The 24,846-nt window shown below is 41.0% G+C and overlaps 1 protein-coding gene across 1 annotated transcript in view; it reads left to right on the top strand.

Moving 5' to 3' along the window:
* Positions 1-24,846, top strand: part of LOC140479588 (solute carrier family 53 member 1-like) — a 309,449-nt gene that overhangs the window by 214,724 nt on the left and 69,879 nt on the right. The window contains exons 5-9 of the mRNA XM_072573401.1: positions 231-380; positions 1,855-1,938; positions 3,578-3,659; positions 19,013-19,194; positions 20,910-21,089. Of these exons, the coding sequence (XP_072429502.1) occupies positions 231-380; positions 1,855-1,938; positions 3,578-3,659; positions 19,013-19,194; positions 20,910-21,089 (678 nt within the window). The remainder of the gene's footprint in view (positions 1-230; positions 381-1,854; positions 1,939-3,577; positions 3,660-19,012; positions 19,195-20,909; positions 21,090-24,846) is intronic.

Raw genomic sequence — 24,846 nt, 5'->3', positions numbered from 1 at the left:
TTGGCCGGGTATGCTTTTTCTTGTCTCCAAATGCTGAGGTTGATGTTTATACTTCTTTGTTACAGTTTTGTACAACTCAGTGGTTTGCTTGATGGTTTCAAAGCACAGTCGAGAGTCAACCAGATTGCTGTGTGTCTGGAATGCAACAGATGAGCAGTAGCTATTTAATAATTATGCTAAAAACCAATCAGTGCTTTTTTAAATAGCCTGCTGCTTTTACTTTCGCATAGAATCTGAATTTCACCGGTTTTCGAAAGATTCTGAAAAAGCATGATAAGATGCTGGAGACAAGCCGTGGTGCTGACTGGAGAGTGGCACATGTAGAGGTGGCTCCATTCTATACCTGCAAGAAAATCACCCAGCTCATCAGTGAGACAGAGGTAAGAGGCAAAGATTGTCCTACACAGTGAGGTAGAATGAAGGTTCAACGATCCTCTCTAAAGTGCTCTGTCCACAGCTTGAATAATGCTAGGGGCTCTCTCTTTCTTGACCAAGTTAATTTTCTATAGCCTGAAATATTTTCCAATCTCTGCTGAAACAACTGACTCAATTTCAGTGCTCTATACGTGAACCTGTAACCATGTATTTGCATTGTTAAGAAGCAAAACATATAATTACAGTACTGGTTATGTTCTATAGACCTCTGACCAGAGGGAAAAATATAGAAAAGGACATGTGCGGGGAAATTACAAAGATGTATGAGCACCTTCATCCCACACCACGGCAAATAATCACAGAATCCTTGCTAAGTATTCTTAATTTATTTAAAGAAGCACATAACACTGATAAAGATCATTCAGCCCTTCCTGGATGGGTCAGCACTTTAAAAGAATGGTCTAACTAATCCAGTTTCTCAGTTAATTGCTTTAAAATATCCATCTAATTCTTTTATTAAACTTAATTGTGAATCTGCTTCCACCACCCATTCAAGCAATGCATTCCAAAATATCGTATTTTGCATATATAAAAACTCCACCTCTCTCTTCTCAATCTTTGCCAGTTAGATAACATACTTTCTTGCTGGTTGCTAGTCAATCACCAGGATTATTCATAATTTTCAACATCTATCAAATCTTCTCTGCTTCAAGGAGAGTAATCCTTGTAATCCAAGGACAGTAATTCAAGATGTAAATTTATTTAACTTAATTATGTTTCAGTATATCTGGCCAACATCACTTCAGATATGTTACTATTTTATCTAATTCCATGAGTTCATAAGTAGTATAACTTCACATTGAATTAATGTAGTAGTGTTTGTGGTGTTAGACCAGCAACCCATAAGTTACAGGTTCAAATCTGAATTAAACAGATGGAATGATTTGCTGAATCAAAGCAGAATAATGAGAGCAGTCTCAAATGGAGACAGGGTGAGCGCAGTTGTGATAAATCTTCCAGCCTACTTCATACGGTTGCACAGCAAGACAACACTCTGAGTTTGCCAAACCTGTCATGACAATAAAAGCCAAATGTCAATACGGTTTCTGTAAATCAGAAACAAGAATTGAAATTGCTGGAAAAGCTCAGCAGATCTAGCAGCATATATAGAGAGAAATCAGAGTTAATGTTTCAGGTCGAATGACCCTTCCTCAGAACTGGCCCATGTCAATATCTGACTTGAGTCCTACTTCACTTGATCAACTCTTAATGTCTACTTACAGCTCAGCATGCTGCTCACTGATAAAACATCTGCTGTTGGCCTCTAGGAATTTGAAATAAATCTGACCATTGCAAAGCAGAAAAATAACTAATAAGTACCAGTTGTGGAATTAGTTACTTAAGATTTAATGACCAATTACTCACTTTTTTATTTCATATTTTCTAGCAAGATTAATTCTGATCTGTTTTGCTTGGTAGGCTCTTGTGACCGCAGAATTGGAAGGAGGTGACAGGCAGAAAGCCATGAAGAGGTTACGAGTACCACCCCTTGGAGCTGCTCAGGTTACATTAAGCTTATAGTGCAGTAGCTTTCATTTCTCTCATTGTTTTTGGAGACTGAGACTGCAAAGCAGTACAGAGAAAGAGTGCTATTGTCATAGGTGCTGTCTTTCAGAGGGAGCATGAAACTGACGCCTTGACAGCCCCCTCAAGAGGCAAATATAGCCCCATCACGGTGTTTGATTGCAAAATTTTACATTTCTAAAGTTTATTTCATGTAGTAAAACGTTACAAGGTTCTTTGCAGGAAGATTACTTAGGTACAGACATTCATTATAAAAATCCAGTGAAGGATAGAAATTGGAGCTACACAATAGGTAAAAATTGGAGGAATAACATCTTAATGGAAGGTTGGAGTAGGTTACAGAGAAAGGAATGGAGGAATTTAAACATTAGGTTGCAAGTGCTAAATCTGAAGCATTGCCAAACCAGGACCAAATGTAGTTCAGGTGCTATGGATGATTTTTGACAGGTCTTGCGATGAGTTAGGATTAAAACAATGATTTTTCTTTTAATTAGCTCAGTTTTGCAGACTAAAAGAGAAATGAAGTTTTTCCTCGTATAGAGACAACATTTACCCCCTCAAACAGCAGTACCAAAGTAGATAAACTGCTATCTGTCTCTTTGCTATTTGTGAAATGTTTGCATTTGCTGTTTGCAAATTAGCTGGTTTGCCTATTTAACAGTTTCTGTACTTCAGAATTTTTGATGTTCTGTGATGTGTTTTAGCATGTCTTGAAATGAAAGGTGCTATAGAAATGTAAATTTTGATATCTGTAGCTGGTAAACAGTACTGTTTCAATTTAGAGTATATATTGTCATCATTGAACACTCCTCGGTCAGGTATAGCATGTTGAGATGCAAAGTGAAGCATGCTCTACTTTCTCCCCAACAACGCACCTCTGTAACCCCACATTTCCGAGCATAACCCTATAAAAGTTAATAGGATGTAGTCCATTTCCAGTATCAGTCTCGCTCTGTTGGGATTATCAATTCAGGACAATGTTTGAATTATGGATCTTTCCTCATTTCTAACTGGGTTGACACTATCCAAGCTCCATTCATTTTGAATCCTTGACCAGGAGATGTTAGCCACTCTTAAACCTCGGTCCAAGAAGTAAAAGATCTAGGTGGAATTCACAGAATTATCAATTTTATGTTCATCAACTGATATTTATCACTCTAATGCCAATTCATGCTCAGTTCAAGTTCTTTTAAGGGTAAATTCAATACAGGCTGGCGTTGTAACACTACAGTATATGGACCCAATGGCAGCCAGTCTTGAAAAGTGAGAGGTGTTGACAATCTAACTGCATGATTACATGTCGTACAGGTTTGGTGCAGGGATTATGTATCGGGTTAAAAACTACTTAGAATTCCATAGATTTTAGAGACATGTTTTTCTTGCAGCTGTTTGTACCTTTACAAAGAACCAGTAAAAATATCATCCCATTGTTGTTGTTAAATCATTTGGATACAGTGTATCTTGTATATTTTAAAACTTAAGTAAAGATTTATGCGAGGAGTTCATCCAAGTGAATTATTGCTGTTTAGGAATGTACAGAGTTGTTTCAGTAAGAATTAAAGCATTGTTTCTATCTACTTTACCCTATCTTATCTACCTCATATTCTTTTTTTTACAGCCAGCCCCAGCGTGGACCATATTCAGAGTGGGAATGTACTTCGGAATTTTTGTTGTACTGCTTGCAGCTCTGGTACTCATAGGTAAATGTCAAGACTATGTATACACTAGTTTTCTACATTCCAAAGGAATTAAGTGCGTGTCTGTTTAACTTCTCCAATCTGTTTGAAATGAAGATGCAGCATGTTTTTGTTTCTTGTGTTGCAAATAACATTTGCACCACGCAAGTACCAGGCAATCTTCTGTAAGACAGAATCCAGCAATCTCCCTTTTGACATTCTTGGCATTAGCATTGTGAAATCCACCCACAACATAGAGCTTGGGGATTATTATTAACTATCATTAACCAGAAACTGAACTGGATCAGTCATTATAAATATCATGACTACAAGAGCCTGTCGGAGTCTGGGAATTCTCTTTTGAGAGTGTTCTCAAGGGGGAGGGGGAGCAGCCAGAAGTCATTGTGTATGTTCTCACAAATGACTTAAGTAGAAATAGGGATGAGGTCCTGCGGAGTGATTATAGAGAGCTAGGAAACAAGTTAAAAACCAGGACTCCGTCAGTGGTAATCTCCAGATTACTTCCAGTGCCACATGCTAATGAGGGGAAGCAGATGAGTGTGTGGCTAAACAATTCATGCAGGGAGCAGGGATTCAGATTTTGAGATCATTGGAATCTTTTCTGGGGCAGAGGTGATCTGTTCAAGAGGTATAAGTTGCACCGGAACTGGAGGGGGACCAATATCTTGGTGAGCAAGTTTGCTCGTGCTACAAGGGAGGGTTTAAACTAGATTGGCAGGGGGAGTGGGATCGTCAACAGCAAGGAGGGAAGTAAGAGACTGGAAGGAGATACAGTAATCAAAAATAGTAAAGTGAAGAGACAGGTCAAGCTGGAAAATGACGGGGAGCGAGGAATGCCTATTGGATTAAATTGCATCTATTTCAATGCAAGAGGACTGACCGGTAAGGCTGGTGAACTCGGCATGGATAGGTGTGTGGTCTGGGATATTATAGACGTTACAGAAATGGTTAAGGGAGGGACAGAAGTAGCAACTTAATGTGCCAGGGTACAGGTGCTTCAGGCAGAACAGAGGTTGTGGAAAGACGGGAGGGGGAGTTGCATTTTTGATTAAGGCAAATATCACAGCAGTAATGCAAGATGAAATAACTGAAGATCATCCAGTGAGGCTTTGTGGGTGGAGCTAAGAAATGAGAAGGAGATGGTGACGTTATAAGGGTTGTACTATAGGCCCTCAAATAGTCAACGGGAATTAGAGGAACAAATATGCGGGAGATTGGGGAGACTTGCAGGAACAATAGGGTTGTCATTGTATGGGAATTTTAATTTTCCTAATGTAGACTGGGGCTGCCTGAGCATTCAGGGCTTAGATGGGGTGGAATTTGTTAAGGGTGTTCGGGAAGGTTTCCTCAAGCAGTATGTAATGGATCCTATTTGGGAAGGGACAAAACATGACATACTCTTCTGAAAAAGGGCAGAACAAGTGAAGGTGACGACAGTGGGGGAGCACTTTGGGACCAGTGAACATAGTTCTATTAATTTGAAAATAGTTATGGAGAGGAACAAAACTGGTCCACAGGTTCAATTTCTAAATTGGGGCGAGACAAATTTTGATGGAATTAGACAGGAGCTTGCAGGGGTTGATTGGCGTAGTTTGTTTGCAGGCAAAGGGACCTCTGGCACGTGGGAGGCCTTTAAAAGTCAGATAGCTAGAGTTCAAAGTCTAGATGTTTCTGTGAGGATGGAGGACAAGCTTGACAGGAATAGGGAACCATGGATGACGAGATATTGAGGCTTTGACCAGAAAAAAGGAGGCTTGGCTCAGGTACAGGTAAATGGGATCAAGGGAAACCCTGGAGGTATATGGTGGATTCAGGAGTCTACTGAAGAAGAAAACGCGGAGGGCAAAAAGGGGGTACAAATTAACCTTGACTGAGAACATTAGGATGAATCCCAAGCAGTCATTTATATTAAAGGAAAAATAATAACTAGTGAGAGAATAGTAAGTGAGTTCTAGTGAGAGAGCTAGTAAGGACCAAAGTGGACATGTATGTGTGGAACTGCAGGAGATGGGCATGATCCTCAATGAATATTTCTCCTCTCTGTTTACCATGGAGAAAGACATGAAGACTTGGGGAAGTTAGTGGTCATATCTTGGGGGCAATCCATATCATAGCAGAGGAGGTGTTGGACGTACTAGAATGTATGATGGTTAATAAATCTCCTTGTCCTGATCAGATATATCCAAGAATACTACAAGAGGCCAGAAAAGAAATTGTGAGGGCCCGGGCTGATAATTTTGTATCATTAGCCACAGGTGAGGTCCTGGAAGACTGTAGGGTAGTGTATGTTGTGCCATTGTTCAAGAAGGGTTGCAAAGAAAAGCCTGGGAACTACAGACCAGTCAGCTTAACATCCGTGGTAGGTAGGTAAATTACTTGAGAAGATTCTGGAGATATGATATAAATGCATTTGGAAAGACGAGGTTTGATTAGGAATAGTCAGCATGGCTTTTAGCATGGGAGATCATGCTTGTTAAGTTTGTTAGAGTCCTTTTATGAAGTGACCAGGAAGGTTTACGAGAGCAGGGCGTTAAACGTAGTCTATAAGGATTTCATTAAGGCCTTTGATAAGGTAGGCTGCTCTGGAAGGTGAGGTCGCAAGGAATACAGGGGGAGCTGGCAAATTGGATACACAGTAGATTTGATGGAGGGAAGCAGAGGGTAATAGTGGAAGGATGTTTCTCGAACTGGAGGCCTGTGAGTGGTAGTGTACCTCATGGGTCGGTGCTGGGCCCATTACTGTTTGTTATCGATGAGAATGTACAAGGCGTGATTAGTAAATTTGCAGATGACACCAGAATTGGTGGCATCATAGATAGTGAGAAGGGTTATCAGAACTTGCAGCAGGACCTTAATCAGCTGGGGAAGTGAGCCGAGAAATGGCAAATGGAGTTTAATACAGATAAGTGTGAGGTCTTACATTTTGGAAAGTCAAATCAAGGTAGGAGTTTCATGGTGAATGGTCAGGCCTTAAGGAGTGTAAACAACCAGAGAGTTCAGGTTCATGGTTCTCTGAAATTTGAGTCATAAGTATTCAGGGCAGTGAAGAAGGCTTTTGGTATGCTGGCCTTCATCAATCAGAGCATTGAGTATCGAAGTTGGGAAGTTATGTTGCAGTTGTACAGGACATTGGTGAGGTCGCACTTGGAATATTGTGTTCAGTTTTTCTCACCTTGCTATAGGAAGGATGTTATTAATCTGGTAAGAGTGCAGAAAAAATTTACAAGATTATTTCCAAGACACAATGGTCTGAAGTCTAGGGAGCGGTTGGACAAGCTGGGACATTTTTCTTTAGAGCGTTAGGGACTGAGGGGGTACATTATAGAAGTAGTTAAGATCATGAGAGGCATGGATAGGGTGTACTCAGTCTTTTTCCCAGGGTTGGGGAATCGAAGACTAGAGGGCATCATTTTAAAGTTAGAGGGGAAAGAATGAAAGGGAACCTGATGGCAGATGTTTTACACAGAGGGTATTACGCATATGGAATGAGGTGCCAATGGAAGTGTTTGATTTGGGTACATTAACAACATTTAAAAGACATTTACACAAATATATGGAGAGAAAAGGTTTAGCAGGATATGGGCCAAGTGTGGATGGACATTCAGTCAGCATGGATCAGATTGGGCTGTGCTGTGGGACTCTTATCACTCTGAGTCCCCGTAGGATGTCCAGCATCTACAAGTTCTTTTACATTCTGTCCACCAGTAGCCTATTGAATGCCACACCCACCTTCCTTCACCACCTTAAACATTTACTTCCTGCACCATGAAAGCACAGTTGCAGCAGTGTATACCAGATACATGATGCACTGCAGAAACTAAGCACCTAGGCTCCTTCAATTGCAACTTCCAAATTCTCCAACGTTCTGGAAGGGCAAAGGCAGCGGAGGCACAGGAACACTGCCACCTATAAGTTCCCCTCCACACTACATACCATGCTGACTTGGAACTATGTTCCCATTCATCACTGGGTCACAATCCTGGAACTATCTTTGGAACAGTGCTGTAGACATCCTCACATCAGATGGACTGCAGCATTCAAGAAGGCAGCTCATTACCAAATTCTCAAAGGCAAACAGTAGTGAACAATGCAGTGACCTCACAATCTATGAACAAATAATTAAAAGAAAATTGACACATTGCCAAGAGAGGATTCACCTCCCAAGACAACTTTGTTTTGGGGATGATACGTTTGTGTTCACATTGAACTAGTTATAACCAAAATGCTTTCCTATTTACTTCCCCCTCTTCCACCCAATTTTCTCTCTTTCCCCCATAACGATGTTGTCTTATCCCGAGGGGTAAATCCTGCTGGCACTGGTCAACTTCTGGTCCATCAGCTGCAGTACCTTATGTGAAGTGTTGACTGTGAGATTTGAACTGTGGGAAACACAATAGTTGAATGCAAACCTGTTCTTCTCATCTGCACACTCATGTTCTCCACAAAGAGTTTGGATTCTGGAGTAAGAATTTGTTTTTTCATCCATCACTCTAGAGGACAGAGAGCAATTGTCATGTCAAGTTAAGATCAGCCAATTTTCCCCACACTGAGAAGAGAAACATGGTTTGCGCAGCTCAATTTCTGACCCAGCTGACTTTTTTTATTCACTCTCCTAATGGGGGATTGACTTCTCTTTTTAAATACTGTATGAGCAAAATTTCAACCCAGACGTAAATTGCACAAAATGGAAGCAATAATAAGCATACTGTTGAGATAATGTTCTGAAATTATGCATGTTAAGCAGATTCCAATATGCTGTACATCTCATTTTCCCCATCTGTTTCAAGTACCAAGTACTGCTGATAATGGATTCAAGTAGTTGCTGATTGTGGTGCTTACGCAATTTCAGAACGTCAAGAAAAAAAGGTTACCAAGATGAACAATGTTCACTAATTTTAAACTGAGCATCATTACCATGATCTTATTCACACTTACACCACAGCTTTGCTTCTGCTGCAGGAAACCTGTCCAATCTCCATTCACTAGGACAGGGAGTAGCTAGCAAATTTAGGCTGTGTAGCTTCTGCTAAGCTATTGTTTTATGAGCTCCACCGTGTAACCAACAAGATTACGGTGCCCAGGCTGTTACGTAGGGTTGCAGTGAGTCAGTAGTACGCATCCTTTGTTTGTATTGTGGATTTTGTATCACCCCACCCTTCCCAAAAGACATTTTGTGGATCAAAAGACTAATCTGTGGTAAACAATTTTATACTATGCCCCCACAAAGCAGAAGCAAGATAAAAATAACCAGAGTGAATCATACAGCCAAAAACATCCGGGGATGAAATACCTCATCTGTGCTGAATCAACTGGTCTCAGCTGAGGCACCAGTTGATGGGAAGGGTAACTGTTGCCCTCAGTAGCATTGAACCAGAGGCAGGTGTATCAACCATGATACCTATTTGTGATTCCTGAATGGGAAATGCGCTTATGTGGTCACAGTAAGCTCAGGTTCAGGCTTGGCTTCAATGCCTCTCCTGGTTGAATAACCTACCAAAACACATTCTTCATAACCTTTCCTTCACTCTGTCTCAATATCTTTGGTTAATTTCAGTGTTAAAATGTGACTATATCCTGGCATTATGCATAAAAGTTTACAATTTCCTGTAAATGGACATTGAAATAACCCAGCAGAGTCAAGCGAGCATGAGCCAGGGAGGAGCCAGGAAAGTAATAGAGTCATAGAGATGTACAGCATGGAAACAGACCCTTCGGTCCAACCTGTCCATGCTGACCAGATATCCCAACCCAATCTAGTCCGACCTGCCAGCACCCAGCCCATATCCCTCCAAACCCTTCCTATTCATATACCCATCCAAATGCATCTTAAATGTTGCAATTGGACCAGCCTCCAGCTCATGAATCAGCGGAACAAAGGCGGAAGTGGACATGGGGACTGCGAGGTAAATGGGCTAATGTATTTGGGAAGCGACTAAACCCGAAACACTGTCTATGAAGTGTCTCCCACCCATCCTCTTCCTCTAACCAAAAAACAATTCTGTGTAGAGGTTGGTACGGTGAGGTTTTTTAAAAATCTCTTCTGGCAACTTAAAGCTGAGGGGATGGAAGCTATGACAGTTGCTTGCTCTTCTCACAGGATGTGGGAGGTAAGTGTCTCTGCTGACTTCATCTGCGAGAAGTGTATCAGCTCCTCACAGACTACGCAAGTGCAGCTGAACATGTAGCTGCTGAGCTGGTGTAGGAGGAATGGCTTCAGATATGTGTACCATTGGGATACCTCCTGGGGAAGGTGGGACTAGTACGAGGAGAACAGGTTACACCTGAAGTAGAAGGGCACCCATATCCTGAGGGGAGGTTTGCTAGAGCTCTTCAGGAGGGTTTAAACTAAAAGTTCAGCAGGAGAATGGGAACCGGAGCTACGGATCAGAGGATAGGATAGCTGGTGAACAGGCAGATACAGTGTGCAGAGAGTCTGTGAGGAAGGCTGGATAGTTGATAGGGCAAAGTTGCAATCAGTGTGATGGGTTGAAGTGTGTGTATTTTAACGTAAGAATTGTCAGGAATAAGTTGGATGAACTTAGACCATGGATCAGTACTTGTAACTACAATGTGTGGCCATTACGGAGACTTGGATATCAGAGGGACAGGAATATTTATCGGATGTTCCAGGGTAAAGATATTTCAAAAGGAACAGGGAGGGAGGTAAAAGCGTTGGAGTGGCATTGCTAATCAGGGATAGTATCACAGCTGCAGAAAAGGAGGCCATCGAGGAGGGTTTGTCTACTGAGTCAGTATGGGTGGAAGTCAGAAACAGGAAAGGAGGAGTCATCTTATTGGGAGTTTTCTATAGACCTCCAGTAGCAACAGAGACATGGATGAGCAGATTGGGAGGTAGATTTTAGAAAGATGCAGAAGTAATAGGGTTGTTGTCGTGCGTGACTTCAACTTCCCTAATATTGATTAGAATCTCCTTAGTGCAAGTAGTTTGGATGGAGCAGATTTTATCAGGTGTGTCTAGGAAGGATTCCCAACTCAATATGTCGGTAGGCCGACTAGAGGGGAGGCCATATTGGATTTGGTGCTTGACAACAAACCTGGTCAGGTGTCAGATCTCTCAGTAGGAGAACGTTTCAGTAATGGTGGTCACTACATCCTGACCTTTACTACAGTCATGGAGAGGAGTAGGAGCAGATGGTATGGGAAAGTATTTAATTGGACAGCGGGAATTACAATGCTGTTATGCAGGAACTGTGGAGCATAAATTGGGAACAGATATTCTCCAGGAAATGCACATTAGAAATGTGGAGGTTGTTTAGGGAGCACTTGCTGCGAGTGCTGGGTAGGTATGTCTACTGAGGCATGGAAGGGATGGTCGGGTGAAGGAACCTTGAATGACCAGAGATGTAGAACATCTAGTCAAAAGGAAGAAGGAAGCTTAATTAAGGATGAGGAAGCAAGGATTGGACAGGGTTCTACAGTGTTACAAGATAGCCAGGAAGGAACTGAAGAATGGACTGATGAGAGCTAGAAGGGGCATGAGAAAGCCTTGGCAGGCAGGATTAAGGAAAACCCCAAGGCGTTCTACATTTACATGAGGAACAAGAGGATAGCCAGAGTGAGGTTGGGGCCGATCAGGGTTGGTGGAAGAAACTTGTGCCTAGAGTCAGAGGAGGTAGGGGAGATCCTTAATGAATACTTCAGTATTCACTAGTGAGAGGGACTTTGTTTGTGAAGATAGTGTGAAACAAGCCGATCTGATCGAACAGGTTGATGTTAAGAAGGAGGATGTGCTGGAAATTTTGAAAAACATCAAGGCCAGACGGGATGCATCCAAGGTTAGTGAGGGAAGAGATTGCTGCACCTTTGGTGATGGTCTTTGCGTCCTCATTGACCACTGGAGTGGTACCAGATGATTGGAGGGTGGCAAATGTTATTCCCTTGTTGAAGCAAGGGAATAGGGATAACCCTGGGAATTATAGACCGATCAGTCTTACATCGGTGGTGGGCAAATTATTGGAGATGATTCTGAGAGACAGGATTTATCATTATTTGGAAAAGCATAGTGTGATTAGAGATAATCAGGATGGCATTGTGAGGGGCAGGATGCCTCTCAAACCTTATTGAATTCTTTGAGGATGTGACAAAACACATTGATGAAGGTAGAGCAGTGGATGTGGTGTACATGGATTTTAGGAAGATGTTTGATAAGGTTACCCATGGTAGGCTCATTCAAAAGTGAGGAGGCAAGGGATACAGAGAAACCTAGCTGTCTGGATACAGAATTGGCTGGCCCATAGCAGGCAGAGGGTGGAAGTAGATGGAAAGTATTCAGCCTGGAGCTCGGTGACCAGTGGTGTTCCGCAAGGTTCCGTCCTGGGACCTGTGCTGTTTGTGATTCTTATAAGTGACTTGGTTAAGGAAGTGGAAGGGTGGGTTAGTAAGTTTGCCGATGACATGAAGGTTGGTGGAATTGTGGATAGTGTGGAGGGCTGTTGTAGGTTATGACGGAACATTGACAGGATGCAGACCGAGGTTGAGAAGTGGCAGATCAATTTCACCTGGAAAAGTGTGAAGTGATTCATTTTAGGAGGTGGAATTTGCTGCTGATGTATAAAACCCTGGTTAGACCACACTTGGAATTTTGTGTTCAGTTCTGGTTGCCTCATTATAGGAAGGATGTGGAAGCTTTCAAGAGGGAACAGAGGAGGTTTACCAGGATGCTGCCAGGACTGGAGGGCATGTCTTATGAAGAAAGGTTGAGAGAGCTAGGGCTTTTCCCATTAGAGCGAAGAAGGATGAGAGGTGACTTGATAGAGTTATGCAAGATGAAGAGAGGCGTAGAGTGGATAGCCAGAGACTTTTACCCCGGGCGGAAATGCCTATCATCATGGGGCATAATTGTATGGTGACTGGAGGAAGATTTAAGGGAGATGTTAGAGGTAGGTTATTTATTCACAGAATGGTGGGTGTGTGGAATGCCTTGCCAGCAGTGGTAGTAGAATCAGATGCGTTAGGGACATTTAGGTCACTCTTGGATAGTTACTTGGATAGTAAAACGAAGGGTGTATGGTTAGTTTGATCTTAGAGTAGGATAAAAGGTCGGTGCAACATCAAGGGCTTGAAGGGCCTATACTGTTTTATGTTGTTAAGAATACATTGGCAGTAAATGATATTGAAGCTACTTGTAAAGTTAAAGAATAGCTGTTTTGAGACACGTTTGGGAACTATACAGTGACCAGGTATGTGTCCAGTTTTGAGGCACTTGGTAAAGCTAGGGTTTCGACTTTGGTGTTAAAAAGACAACGGACTTTCTAGTGCAAGAGGGAGTCAAGTTGCACGGTTCCACTTTTGTCCTTGTATTTGCCAGGTGCAGGAAGGCGATGTTGGATCAAGAGGGAGGAAGAAAGACCTTTTTCATCTTTTCCCCTTGTGAATGTGATAGTGATGAGTCTGATGAAGTAACTCAAGTACAAGTGCAAATAAGATATGGAAAGGAAAAATATCAAATGTTATGACGTCAGTTGGGATCAGTAAAATAAAGAAAAAAAATGTTTTGGTACCTGTCCAAATGACTGGAATCATTGGCACAGTTTGTTCCTGTAATTCCAGTAAATATCTCTTGACAAAATGCTTTTCCATGTTGTGATGGGAGGAGATTTATGCTGCTAGCAACATCTTTCATTTATCATGAGATCACAAGATACGTACAGATTAGAAAGCCCATTCAATGTATCCTAATTCATCCATCCTAAAGGAGTTTACCTTCACAACCTTCCCCAAAAGTCAATTTTAAGTATTACTCTTCTTTGCATCTCACAATTTTGAAATTACTATTCAATATTTTTTATAATATATTTTTATTAAGAAAAATAGATTTTTAAATATTACAACAAATACAAAACAATGCAATTCAAAACAGTACAAAAATAGTACAAAACTAAAGCCAAATAATAAAACAAATTCCCCAACCCACCCTCCTATACAAATGTATAAACATATATAGAGAAGTATAAAATTTTTAAAAAACCTAAACTAGCTATTTAACTAAATAAATACCTATCAACAAACAAATAAATAGTAATAACTCAGCCCAGCCAAACAAAACACTCATACATTCACAGTTCCTCCTCCCAGGATAGTGGACTCATGAAACACAATCGTTACGGCTATATAAAATCCCTTGTTAATGTGGCAGATAAATCTATGTCCAGGTATTTCAAAAAGGGTTGCCACGTCTTGTAAAAATTCTCAGTTTTGTGGTGTACCATATTTGTGAGAAAATCCAGGGGAATATGCTCCATAACAATCTTCCGCCAACCCGACAGGCCGGGGGGGTTTTCTGATATCCAACCTAGCAAGATATTCTTCCTTGCACAGAATGTAAGAATATTGAAAAGTTTTTCCTTATGCGAGTCTGCAGGAAATACAATGGGTAGGCCCAAAAGGAGCGAAATAGGGTTCTTCTCCACCCATACACCTAAAATCCCCTCCATTGCACCCACCACAGCGCTCCGATATGTTTGAAGCCTGTCACAAGACCAAAGACAATGGGTAAGAGTACCCGTACAGACCTTGGGACATGCTGAAGACACCCCTGGTTTAAATTTTGACAAACGGTCTGGGGCTAAGTGGACCCTCTGGAGAATCTTCAACTGTAAAGCATAGGTCCTGTTGCAAATTGATATCTTCCTTGCATTCTCCCAAATATCCTCCCATGCCTCTGAAGAAACTTCAACACTCAACTCTCTCTCCCACATCTTGCAGAGTCGATCAGACTCATCTGAGGTGGCACCCCCCAATGGTACTGACAGAGAATGTACTCTTAGCCCTTAGCACCCCTCTTTCTATGTCAGATATGTAGGGATCAGTCAAAAGTGTGGTCCTTTTTTGAATAAAATCCCTAACTTGAAAAAAACGAAAGAGGTATCTATTAGGTAACTGGTACTTCCATACTAACTGATCGAAGGACATCATTACATCTCCCTCAAATAAATCACCCGTGCAAGATATATCCCTAGCTGCCCAATGTTTAAATCCTGAATCTATCATACCCGGTTAAAAACTCGGCATACCTACTAAAGGTGTAAACAAAGATGTTTTGCCAATATTACCTTCCCTCTGCCGAATTGCCCTCCATGCTTTAACAATATTGATGACTATTGGGTTATGGCAATATTCCCTAACTGTCCTCACTTTGTCCAAAAACAGCAAACTGGTCAGGGGGCACCTTGCCTGGAAGGCTTCGATATCTAGCCATATTGAAAGAGGGTCCCCACAAACCCAATCACTTACATAGGTCAAAAGCGAGCTCAACTGGTAATTTTTACTGTCCGGAAGATCTTCTCCCCCCAATCTGTGAGGCAACTGCAGTTTGGCTAATTTAATGAGGGGCCGTTTACGTTGCCAGATAAAGGAGCTGAACCAACTGTTCAGTCTCCTGAGTGTTTGTTTATTGAAAATCAGGGGGAGCATCCGTATAGGGTATAGCAAACGAGGGAGAATAAGCGCTATCCGACCCAACCATGAGACTGGAAGTGCCTCCCATCTTTGAAGATCTTGTTTAATTTTTTTCAAATAATTGAGTAAAATTGGCTTTGAACAGCCAATCCAGAACTGGAGTAATGAATATGCCCAATACACAAAATCCCCCGTGACCACCTAAATGGGAATCTATAGTCGCTCTCAAGAGCCAACTCTTTCGTAAGACCACCTCTGATTTAGCAAAATTAATCTTATACACTGAAAAAGCGCCAAATGCATGAATGCATTGTATCGGGCAAGGCACTGAGACTGCTGGATTTGTCAAGAAAATTAGAACATCATCTGCATACAGCGAGATCTTATGTAATTTTGACCCCACTTCTGGAGCTGATATATTGAGATCCCCACGAATGGCCTCTGCCAACGGTTCAATCACCAACGTAAAAAGTAATGGTGAAAGGGGACAGCCCTGCTGGCTGCCCCTAGAAATATTAAAATTGCTTGATCGTACCCCGTTGGTAATTACCGCAGCGAGAGGTACACTGTATCCATCTTATGAAAACTTCACCCAGACCAAACCGGTCTAGAGTATAGAAAAGGTACGGCCACTCAACTCGGTCAAATGCCTTCTCTGCATCTAAAGAAATCACCAATCACCAAGGGTTTCGATAATATAAACACAATATGCTGTTGGCATGCTTGAATTACGTTAAGCAGCCTCCTAACGTTATTGGAGGATCTGCGACCCTTTATGAAGCCCGTCTGATCCTCTTTAATAATAGAGGGTAACAGTGTCTCCAGCCTTAACTCAAGAGCCTTAGAAAGGATCTTAAAGTCCACACTTAAGAGCGAGATGGGCCTGTATGAAGCTCTGTCTTCCAGATCCTTCCCTTTTTTTAAGGATAAGTAAAATATTGGCCTCTCTCAGAGATGGTGGGAGACAAACATGACTGTATGAATCATTAAACATATTCAGCATCGGGCCTGACAGTACACTTATAAATTCCTTATAGAATTCACTGGGAAGTCCATCAGGACCGGGCGCCTTTCCACTCTGAAACTGCCTCACAGTTACTATTCACTATTTTGAGATGTCTCCTTTTGTTCAATTGGCACAAGATAATTTTAAGTGATTTTACAAAATAACTTCGTCTACACCGCTTACTATTAGGTGTCTTTTTTCCTGGTGAAGAAAGCTAAAGTCTCTGCAGTTTTTCTAGTTGGCAGTAAGGAATAGTTGTTTCCTTTAGTCTGATGTTTGACCCACCATTCTAAGTGTTCACTTGTTCTTTTTACTACATAACAATTGAAGTAATTTGCATCCAATAGTCCATTATTTGTTAAATCTCTATTTGAGCCACCTGTCAGCTATTCTAATTTGTTACCACAACTTGAATAGATTAGCACAAGCAGGGCAACATACTTGTGTGTAGTATCAAATACCGATCCTTTTTTTATTGTCCTACCCAGGAGAGGGAAGCAAGCAGAGATTCCCCAAACAGGGGAACAGAATTCAAGTTTTGAACAAACTTTCAGAGACCCAAGGGTTTTTGAAGGGAAAATAACATTTTGTATAAAAGAGAGAGAATCAAACTTCATGCAGGCAATCTGAGCAATACTTAGGATGTTCCAATCTGAGATTGGAATCTACTGAGACCAAGGATGCCAGTCGATGGAGTTGAACAATCGAAGGTGAGGCATGAATGCTGTTGGCTGGATTTGTCCTCCCCTTTCTCTCTATCCTCCTGCAACCTTCAAATCTGTATGCTGCTCCACTTCTTGTGAACTTCCCTGATTTTCAGGAAGCTGTGCCTTCAGTAGTCCAAACCCTCAGTTCTGAAGTTCCTTCCCTAAGCCTCTACCATACCCTACTTCTAAAACCCATCTTAAAACATTTCTCATAGATTAAAGCCTGACCTAATATCTCCTTGATTTCAAATGTTGTCAAATTTGTACTGTTCTGTGTTGTTAAGATTCTTAAGAATACATTGGCAGGAAATGATATTGAAGCTACTTGTAAAAGTAAAGAATAGCTGTTTTGAGACAAGTTTGGGAACTATACAGTGACCAGGTATGTGTCCCGTTTTGAGGCACTTGGTAAAGCAAGGGTTTTGACAATATAAATGCAAATTATTGGTTTGCAAAATTATTGACTTGAAGTAACACTACTTTCAAAAGTTAAAAGAAACCCAAAGCCCAATTAAGTAGTTGGCCCGTGGATAGGGATGCTACCGCTGCACCACATCACTCTTGAGAAAGTTTTGGCTAGTTTTGAACCAGAGCCCATTCGCTTCTGAAATGATGTGACAACTGCTATACTATGTTGTTGGGACCCCAATTGAAGGATATGCAAGCACTTAAGCACATTCAGGAGTTTAATCAAAGAATTCCTGAGAGGAATGTTGGTTCCATGCACTGTGCACTAAGTTGAGCTAGGTGAGGAATTGCGCAATTCAGGCAGATAAAGCAGTGACATGAAGAAAGAATAGAACCTTATGTCATCTACAGCATAGAGAAAGGTGTATCTTGATTATTTTGAATGATATATGGCAATGATTTGTGTGGAAATTAATGGAGCCAGTCACAGATTTTGTCAATGTTAGAGTCAATGGCAAATAAATATTCAAAAATAGTGGTCCCAAAGGTACAACTCCTTGGGCAAAAAGGGAACCAATGTTATGACCAACCCAGGTAAACAGATAGTAAATGGTTGTCCCAGAACTTTGAAAGTGTTAATAATAATTTTAATAACTTCAGAAATCACAGTTATTGTGTCAGTAATATGGTCTTGTGAGTTTTATGGGGATAATCCAATTAGTTTTCAACAAAAAAGAATGGTGTCAGATAGACTGGAGTGATGGCATAGGAAAAATTAAGATGCAAAACCTTGGCAAGAGATTAGTTAGACTGAAGGCTTAACGTGCAATTTAGAAAGTGTTGTTCAGCCCAGGAAAGACAGTGCAGGTTCTGGTAGAACAATGATATGTTTTTAATTTGGTTTGCACAGTTTCTCTGCCTTATTGTTGTTATTTCTTAATTAACCTCTTCAGACGTGTTTTGACAGACTTATGAAGCAGGTGGGACGTGCACCCAGACCTTCTGGCTCAGAGGCAGGGTCACTATTACTGTGCCACAAAAGCCGTTTTTCTACCTTACTTAGTTATTTTTAATCAACCTATTCAGCGATGTTAACATAGTCCCCTAAAATACGTGAGGTTTGACCCTGGCTTCCTGGTACAGAGGTTGGGACATTACCACTGCCTTATTGAGCTTTTTTTTTCCTAATCAACTTGTCCAGAGATGTCATTAATCTGTAGAGCAGGTGGGGCTTGAATCTTCGGGGTAGGAATGCTACCACTGTGCCACAAGAAGCATTCTACCTTAAGTTTTTTTTTTAATTTGTTTAACCTAAATTCTAATCGACCAGCTTAGAGATGTTATTACACACACCGCTGGGACTTGAACCAAGGTCTCTTGGTTCAGGGGTAAAAACACTAAAACTGCCTTATTTAAGAACCATTCTGCCTTATTTAAGTACGTTTTTCTTAATTCAGGCACCTGTCCTCTCCAAAAGAACTAACTGACCAACCATTAATTAAAGCTCAATGTTAAATGAGAATTATGATGTCTGTGTTAGAGTATATTTTGGTGTATCCTGTTTCTCTCTATACTGCATCTCCTTAATGTAATGAGACCCTCAAGAGACTGAGTGTAGGAATTTTTTTTTACTTCTGGAAGATTACTTTTAGAAATTGTCTTTTTTTACATTTCTAATTTAATTTTGTGTGTTCTAACTCAACTGAAAAATAGTCAATGGTGAGAAGGTGTATGTCAAGATGATTCTTGTTACTTCATTTAAAAGTAGTTCAGACTAGATCGTCAACTGCTTTAACAATTCTTGATCCATTTTCCAGCTAAATCAAAAGAAGGGAATATTTGGCCTTTGGTGCGTATTTACCGTGGTGGATTCTTGCTGATCGAGTTTCTCTTTCTGCTTGGCATCAACACATATGGTTGGCGGCAGGCTGGAGTGAACCACGTGCTAATCTTTGAACTCAACCCCAGAAGCAATCTGTCCCATCAACATCTCTTTGAGGTTGGTCATCTCATATGTGACTGATAGGCCTATGGCAGGTCTTAACTTTCCCAGTCGTGTTTATTTTCTTAATCTGTTCATTCACAAAACTTCACCTCATGTATTTGTATTAATCAAAGATATGCATCTTTTATTAAATGCATGAATTTGGGTCAGCTCTAAATAATCATCCTCAAGCAATCTCAGTTCAGTTTCTCCGGTGGAGAAATGTTCTGTTAAATAAGTGCTTTAATGTGAGTTTCTGTGCTCTCTTTGTTGGTTATTTCATTTGCAGCCTGTTTAGCCCCTCAGAACATTTTTCACATCTTCCTGTGATTTTTATGGGTTCCTTTGGGGCTACTTTCTAACGTTATAAAGTAATGCTTTTGCAGAATTCCAATAGATACTTGACCACCTTAGAAGAAGTAGCATTTGCCATAATGTCAGAGCTGAAACATAATGTCAAAGGTTTCAGTTATCCAAGCACTACATTCTTATCCTACTGCCAAAGAGGGCATTTGGCAGTTGCTTTTGTTTCAAACTGGGCCCCATGCCCAGGTGTCGTGATATCATTTGCTTTCTTTATACCATCAATGTCATCAAGGTCCTATTCACCAAGAGGGCTTTTTTTAAATCACTGAAAATCAGAATACATGCACTCCCATGAAACACTCTTTTCCCCAACTGTCAAATTCTGTGTGGCAGATGCCTAGTTTTTCCATCTTCCGAGAACTGACTGACATGCGAGTGTTATGGCCCTCATCCTTTTTCTTGCAAAGTCTCAATCTATCCTGGTACCTATCAAACAGAAAGCACCTCTGCAGCTACAAAGAATGGTTTGTAGGTAAGCAATTGGGAGTGGGATCTTGGAACTGTGTCTATAGCTGCCATGGCACAGTGATGCAGTACAAATGAATTTCCTCATTCATTGTGACCCCTTAGAGTATAAATGATTTTTGGAAGAAATATGAAGCACCAATAATAAACAGGGATAGAAAAAAAAATGTAATGTGCTTGAGAAATCACACATTTGGGAGAGTGAGTTATCCTTTTGGTCTGGAAGTGCATGTAGTTCAAGAGTAAGATAATGAGTGGGTGGAAAATAATGCAATGTTGTTATTAATCACCTTCCCCATATCAAGAGCCTATTTCATCACTAAGTCCAACAATTAGAAGACACTTTGAAGCTCAAGCTCCTGTCAAGGGATGTACATGTCCAAATAATCAACTCCATGCTGTAGTAGAAAATATGAAACCACACAATTAAACAAACACTTAATCATGGTCATTGAGTAGTTCCTTTCCAAAAGGATCATTTTGGGAACTGTCTCTATTATATACGTGAGATACAGTTGTTAGGCTCATCACTGATTATTCATTAAATAGTGCATATCTTTACTAATAATCAAAGTATCCAGGAGATGCAAAAACTTGAGGGAATAAGAAATTCACTCATCCAATCTTGCTCAGTCAAGCTAAAATCTGTCTATCCTGTTCGGGAATCTGTTTTATACTTGATCATTGCATCATAAGTATCTGATAAAGTTCCCTTCAATGTACTTTCTTTAAATGAGGACTATTTCCCCACACAGCCCTCTTGGCATCTACTTCACACAGACATTGGAATCATAATTAATTAAATTGTGCCTTGTATTCAAGGTGTAAGGGAGCAGAATTGGCTTATTGACTTGCTGTGTTTCTGTGTAAAATAAATAAAAGCATTTATCTTCTTACAGATTGCTGGCTTCCTGGGAGTCCTTTGGGGCTTGAGTCTGTTCATCAGTTTGTATGGGTCATACGACTTAATTCCAATGCAGGTCAACCCTCTCATACTGTATGGGTTCATGTTCCTGTTTCTCATCAATCCCACAAAAACCTGCTACTATAAGTCTAGATTCTGGTTGTTAAAGCTCCTGGTAAGTAAGAAGTTTTTTTTCCCTCGAGTTCTTCACATTTTTATCTGCATAATGATTTTACTTACTGGGAGTAAAGTACTGAACTATCCCCACAGCTTGACCACTTTCTCTTAAGCTAAATATTTTTTATGAAGTGAGTCACTGTCATGGAGTCATAGAAATGTACGGCACGGAAGCAGACCTTTCGGTCCAACTCGTCCATACCGACCAGATATCCCAACCCAATCTAGTCCCACCTGCCAGCACCTGGCCCATATCCCTCCAAACCCAATTCATATACCCATCCAAATGCCTTTAAATATTGCAATTGTACTAGCCTCCACCACTTCCTTTGGCAGCTCGTTCCAGACACGTACCACGTCTGCATGAAAAAGTTGCCCCATAAGTCTCTTTCATATCTTTCCTCTCTCACCGTAAAACTATGCCCTCTAGGTCTGGACTCCCCCACCCCAGAGAAGAGACATTGTCAATTTATCCTATCCATGCCCCTTATGATTGAACAGATCTCTATAAGGTCAGCCCTCAGCCTCTGATGCTCCAGGGAAAACAGCCCCAGCCTATTTAACCTCTCCCTATAGCTCTAACCCTCCAACCTTGGCAACATCATTATAAATCTTTTCTGAATCCTTTCAAGTTTCACAACATCCTTCCGATAGGAAGGAGATCAGAATTGTACGCAATATTCCAAAAGTGGCCTAACCAATGTCCTGTACAGCCGCAACATGACCTCCCAACTCCTGTACTCTGACCAATAAAGGAAAGCATACCAAACACCACCTTCACTATCCTATCTATCTGCAACTCTACTTTCAAGGAGCTATGAACCTGCACTCCAAGGTCTCTTCGTTCAGCAACACTTCCTAGGATCTTACCATTAAGTGTATAAGTCCTGCTAAGATTTGCTTTTCCAAAATACAGAACCTCACATTTATCTAAATTAAACTCCATCTGCCACTTCTCAGTCCATTGGCCCAACTGATCAAAATCTCGTTGTAATCTAAGGTAACCTACTTCACTGTCCACTACACCTCCAATATTGGTGTCATTTGCAAACTTACTAAGTATACCTCTTATGCTCACATCCAAATCATTTATATAAATGACAAAAAGTAGTGGATCCAGCACCAATCCTTGTGGCACTCCACTGGTCACAGGCCTCCAGTCTGAAAAACAACCCTCCACCACCACCCTCTCTCTCCTACCTTTCAGCCAGTTTTGTATCCAAATGGCTAATTCTCCCTGTATTCCATGAGATGTAACCTTGCTAACCAGTCTCCCATGGGGAACCTTGTCGAACACCTTACTGAAGTCCATATAGATCATGTCCACCGCTCGGCCTTCATCAGTCCTCTTTGTTGTTACTTCAAAAAAACTCAATCAAGTTTGTGAGACATGATTTCCCACGCGCAAAGCCATGTTGACTATCCCTAATCAGTCTTTGCCTTTCCAAATACATGGGCATCCTGTCCCTCAGGATTCCCTCCAACAACTTGCCCACCACTGACGTCAGGCTCACTGGTTTATAGTTCCCTGGCTTGTCCTTACTATCTTTCATAAACAGTGGCACCACGTTAGCCAACCCCCAGTCTTCTAGCACCTCATCTGTGACGATCAGTGATACAAATATCTCAGCAAGGGGTCCAGCAATCGCTTCCCTAGCTTCCCACAGAGTTCTAGGGTACACCTGATGAGGTCCTGGGGATTTATCCACCTTTTTGTGTTTGAAGACATCCAGCACGTCCTCCTCTGTAATATGGACATTTTTCAAAGTGTCACCATCTATTTCCCTACACTCTATATCTTCCATGTTCTTTTCCACAGTAAACACTGAGAGAGATTTGTCAAAATATCGTAGATAGTTTTATCAAGCTTGCCAGCATCTATTCAATGTTTTTTGGGAAATGTGGTACACAGTATCCTCTATAGTTATGAACTAATTTAAAACAAGCTGTATTTATACGCTGGAATTTTGTGTCAGAAATGGAATGCATTTCTTTGAAGGTAGGATTAGAACTTGTTTTTATTAAAAACAATAATGCTGACTCCATCTTGGATTTCAGCTGGAAGCATAAACACATATCAGTCTGTACATGTTTGGGAAAAAGGTATCTTTGCAGTGAAAAGTAAGAATTAACAAAGTATAGTTGGCAGTGATAGGCTTTGCATTTGCCTCATTAATACTAGAACTAACAAACCACCCACATGGTCGACAAATTTTCCAACCTTAGGATAGGCAAGCAAAGACCAGTTTCGTCCATAATGTTTGGGATATCATAGAGTCATAGAGGCTGACAGCAAGGAAACAGGCCCTTGGGCCCAACCTGTCCATGCTGCCCAGATTTCATAATTGAAATAGTGCCATTTGCCTGCATTTGGACCGTATCCCTCCATACTTATCCCATCTGTATATCTGTCCAAATGTTTCTTCAATGACAAAATTGTACTCACCCCCACACTACCTCTGGCAGCCATTTGAGACACTCACCACCCTCCCTGTGAGAGAATTGCCTCTCTGGACCCTTTTGTATCTGTCCCCCCTCCATTTCAAGCTATGCCCTCTAGTTTTAGAGTCCCCTACCATGGGGGTAAGCTGTTGGGTATCTGCCTTATCTCTGCCTGTCATGATTTTATAGACCTCTATACAGTCACCTCTCAACCTCCTGTATTCCAGGAAAAAAAATCCCAGTCTATCCAGCCTCTTCTTATAACTCAAATCTTCCAATCCAGGTGGCATCCTAGTAAATCTTTTTGCACTCTGTCTAGTTTAATAATATCCTTCCATCACGACGAGACTCTTTATGCCTTTTCTATTCCACAGGCACATAATCCCCTGAAGTGACAAATCAGACTAACAGGAAGGGTTTTTAAAATAGTATGCTGTTGCCATTTGTTTGCCATGTCCCTTTGTCTGCAACCTGGCACAAATTGCTTCGGATTTGACAAATTTGCAGACCATGAGGGATGGTAGAACATCACTGTTCACAGTTGGAGGCTGTTTTCTACCATTGTGAGATACAATAGAGGCAATTTTACTCTGTGCTGTACTTGACCTCAGCATGCTTGCTGATGACATATGATAGAGGTGCTTTCAAATCCCCGACGATAATAACGCTCAGTTTGATTTGAGTAAAAGTATTGCAGGTAAATTAGATGGGATGGGTGCGTGCAGCAAATTGGCATTAGTTGTGTAACTTGGCGCTGCTGTGAACTTCAGTACCTGGAGCTGTCAGTACTTTTCAAGCAGAAGATATATAGTCCATTCATAATTACTGATGGATGGATTCCATTATTTCAAAGGAATTTCAAACAGTCTCTGTGGTAAAAGTTGAGGATGAGATCACGTTTTTTGGGGGAGAACCAACTGAATCAAATCAAGCATCCGTTCTCATTTTTGCACCTATTTAGCAAAACCATTAATGTACTGATTTTATAGGTCTCTTACTAATAGAAAAATACCAAGCATCCTTTTCTAAGACACTCTTTTTCTTGAGCCGACGTTTTCTTTCTGGTACGTCTTCCAAAGGTGCAACTTTTACATGGCTTAATGTACTGATCATCAGTAGAATGCATCAGTACTTGGTGCTCTACTCATTTAAAAGAATAGTGTTCATTCCCTGCTGTTTAATCACCTTGGGCTCATTGGCTTCAGATTTGAACAATACTCTGATTTGAAAAGCTGATGAAGTCTGTACAGCCCAAACTGGATTCCACAAACTCGATTCTTCAGCACTATTCTTTTATTCTTGAGAAATCTAGA

Source organism: Chiloscyllium punctatum, chromosome 7, assembly GCF_047496795.1.
Source record: "Chiloscyllium punctatum isolate Juve2018m chromosome 7, sChiPun1.3, whole genome shotgun sequence".
Classification (NCBI taxonomy): domain Eukaryota; kingdom Metazoa; phylum Chordata; class Chondrichthyes; order Orectolobiformes; family Hemiscylliidae; genus Chiloscyllium; species Chiloscyllium punctatum.
This window is presented reverse-complemented; position numbering and strand designations above follow the sequence as displayed.